General features: G+C 49.7%; 1 protein-coding gene across 1 annotated transcript; it reads right to left on the bottom strand.

Moving 5' to 3' along the window:
* Positions 1–916: 916 nt before the first annotated feature.
* LOC308552086 (endogenous retrovirus group K member 13-1 Env polyprotein-like) lies at positions 917–2,876 on the bottom strand. Its single transcript, XM_081163046.1, has 2 exons — positions 1,509–2,876; positions 917–1,393 (listed from the first exon to the last, which is right to left on the bottom strand). Exon 1 carries the CDS (start codon positions 2,586–2,588, stop codon positions 1,572–1,574), a length of 1,017 nt encoding a protein of 338 aa, XP_081019172.1. The 5' UTR covers positions 2,589–2,876; the 3' UTR covers positions 917–1,393; positions 1,509–1,571.
* Positions 2,877–3,523: the final 647 nt, after the last annotated feature.

The following is a 3,523-nucleotide window of genomic DNA, read 5'->3' as shown; positions in this document are numbered from 1 at the left end:
TGCGTTTCACTGGATTTCAATTGACTTGCGAAACATACTCCTTATTTTTCCACATTTCCTAAGAAACAACATGAGGCTTGCAAGAGATTGAAACAATGCATCCCAAAACGTATTCCAGCTGTGAAAACACACGTTTCTACAAAGACTTTGAAGAAGCAAGCAAAAGCCTAGTGGCTGAGTGTTCTTTCAGAGAGAAACACACGCATTTCAACCTTCGGTAGTGAGTTTTCTGCCAGGAATTCATATGCATTTTGTACTGTGCAGAATGGATCTACCTGCTCGGGAGTTCTGTCATAGAAGCACCGTTTTTGCATGGGCTTATTGCAACATTCATTGTTTGTCTAAGTTCTTTAGGGTTGGTTTTGGAAAGTCTTTCAACTTTTCCCCAATCCCTCTTCGTTGGAAATTTTTTCAGAGAGCTGTTTTCAAGTGTCGAGAAAGCGCTGTTGCTTGAAACTGTTCACATGCACAACACCCATACTGGTGTGCTCGTTTCAGTACCTGGAGTTTGGTTTCCTCTTCTTCTTTCAAATGACAAGCCGTTTTTCTGCATGCTACACACACCTTGTAGCAGTTTCAGTTTGAAGCATGTTGGTGCTCTCCTAACGCTGTGTAACGTATGTAGTGTGTGTCACTCTCCAGCACTGAATACACAGCTTGGAGCTCCTTTCAGCACAGAAACGGGAACACATCTTTTTGTGAAAGTCCTACTTCAGATCACTTGGAAATGTAAGGATTTCATCGTGAACATGAAGTCAATCCTGCTTTTTCACTCTGCAAACAATAGAAATTTCCTGTTGTACATACCCGTCTGAATTTCACTGCAAAATGCCCTTCTGCCGGGGCCAGCCGGCAGGCGAACGAGGACCTGATTGAGGGGGTGAGGATTAGAAAAGAAAGACTCATAGAAAAGGATGGGATCGGGAGGGCTACAGCCAAGGCAGAGCTGAGCTGAGCTGAGCCGGGCTGCGCCCCGAGTTTATTGATTACAAGCTTTTTATAGTGCACCCAGACCACAATACCCAAAACAGTGACCTTTTACCCAGTTCCTGCTCTGCACAAACATTCTTGTTTTTCTAGACACTCTGTCTCCAAGTCAAGGTCTTTGTGCAGGGTTTCTACTCCCTAAAGCAAAGGACACTATGTAATCTTAACTAAGCTACAGGAGGCAGAGGTGCTAGCTCTGCCGACCCACCCTGCGGGTCAACGTGCCAGAGATTTCTCTCTAAGGCGACGCTAGGGTCGGCGAGCCCCTGGAGAGACTCCAGGGCAGCACCCTACCAGGCAGAGGTGCTAGCTCTGCCGACCCACCCTGCGGGTCAACGTGCCAGAGATTTCTCTCTAAGGCGACGCTAGGGTCGGCGAGCCCCTGGAGAGACTCCAGGGCAGCACCCTACCAGGCAGAGGTGCTAGCTCTGCCGACCCACCCTGCGGGTCAACGTGCCAGAGATTTCTCTCTAAGGCGACGCTAGGGTCGGCGAGCCCCTGGAGAGACTCCAGGGCAGCACCCTGCCAGGGAGACTATTCAGGAGGGGCAGCCAGCCGGCTCCCCACATCTCCCCCTTTCTTTTCTAAACTAAAGACTTAGGCTCTAAAGCTTTTGGGCGGGTATGCAGGTGGAGAGTATGTAGTCCTATTTTTAGGACTTTAATATCTCTCATGAGTGTTTTCAGTATGCAGGGTGTTATTAAAAAACCAAGGACAACGAGAGTAGCCAATCCGGCCACTCCGAGAATTCCATGTTTCCAATCTGTTGCTGAGAGGAAATGTCCCCTCATTCCATTAACCCAAGATTGCGCCATTTCTGCAAGTGAGGTGTCTATCTTAGGCGCTTCCCTCAAGGCCAGAATTTCTTGATGGAGTTGTATTAAGTCTAGAGAGACATTACCATCATGCCAGACCCCTGCTAAATGCTTTTGCACTCTGTCCCAGGGGTAGGAAGAGCTGTTATATTCCTTACGGGTCACGCAAATGTGTTTAAAATCAGCATGACAGTCTAAGTCTAGCCGTAGCTTTAAACTTTGCACTTCTCGCCCTATGATGGTAAGGGTGTCATAGAGTGCATTAAGTCTTTCTTCTATTTTTAAATCTATCGCTTCCTGGGTTCCTAGTGCTTGAGTAACATTGGCACTAAGTTGATTCATCTGATGTGCTGTTTGTATACTTTGAGACAGCGATACGGCCGCGGTGACACTGGCCGCAATGACGGCCACCAGGGCAGTAATGCCTGCAATTAGGAGGCCGATAAATTTCTTGCTCCGCAGGAGGAGCTCGGTGGCCTCTTTGATCACCTGAAGCCCTCTATCATTATACCATTCTCCAGAAACATTTACAGGAATCATTACAAAGGTGGGTTGATACATGACCATAAGTTGATAGTTCAGAGATACATTATACACACAATTACTGATGGTACAATTATTGCATTGGATCTGCCAATATGAGGCATCCCGAATAATATTCAGGGCGCCCACGAGTAGGGCACAGGGCGGTGGGACACAGGTCTGTATTTTACGGAACTGCTGTGTCGGCCCCATGAGGACTGCTGTATTTCCCCGTTCGTCATTGGTATAGATGTCTCCCCCCATGGCAGCAATGAGTCGCTACAGCTGAGTTTGAAATGGCCCCTGGTTCACTGACCAAAAAGACTCGGCAAGGGCCTTCCATTCCGGGCCTGCAGCAGACCAATCATGGATTGGGGACCCCCCGGTTGCATTGATTAATACACCAAGTTTCCCTCTACAGTTCATCCAATGTGGTTGCTTTGTACGATTGGTGAGATCAGGTTCACAGATAGGCACCCCTTCCGGGGGATTTGTGGCGCTGCCCACAGCGATCTTACTAGGATACCATAGGTCCACATGCCAACGTGTCCAATCTGAAACCGACAAAGTCCAAGGCTGTTGACGGCCATCAAGAGAAAAGACTCCGCTGAGTACCGGCAGTAAGGACTCAGACTTAGTAATGCCAATTTTAAAGCAGCCCGCTACCCCATCATTTTTTGAAAAGCAGATGGGCTGATTCTTGGCGTGTCCATGATAAGTAAAGTTCGAAGCCTTCACTGGCTGAATATGAATACTAGAGTGTCCTCCCACTGCCCAGGTGTCATTGGTGTAAATCACCACCTCCTCATGCTGCCAGGTTACAGGTTGCAGCAATGGAGGACTGGGCAGGTAGGCCCAGTGAACCGCCGCAGAGGCTCTAGGGGCGGCCGCGACCAGGGCTATCATAGCCAGAAACAACCGTTCAGGAGTGACCTCCATTCTCTGGTTCTGCACCATCCTCCTCGCCTGGTCGGTCGGTCGCGCGAGGGTCTCCGTCACCGAGGTCTGGGGCGCTGGATTCCGTCGAGATGGAGCTCGGCCGCGCAGGGGCGTTCTGGAACGCATGCCGTACCAGCCTCTCCGGGAGCCACCGCGGCGCTTCAGCATCCTGTGGAAAAACACACACATGCCCTCGGCCCCAGATTAATACCGGATCTGGCCCATGCCAAGCCCCATCAAGCGGATCCTTCCATCTCACC

This window comes from Miniopterus schreibersii (assembly GCF_964146895.1).
Source record: "Miniopterus schreibersii genome assembly, contig: HAP1_SCAFFOLD_178, whole genome shotgun sequence".
Taxonomy (NCBI): domain Eukaryota; kingdom Metazoa; phylum Chordata; class Mammalia; order Chiroptera; family Miniopteridae; genus Miniopterus; species Miniopterus schreibersii.
Note: the sequence above shows the minus strand (reverse complement) of the source record. Positions and strands in the feature narration are given on the sequence as shown.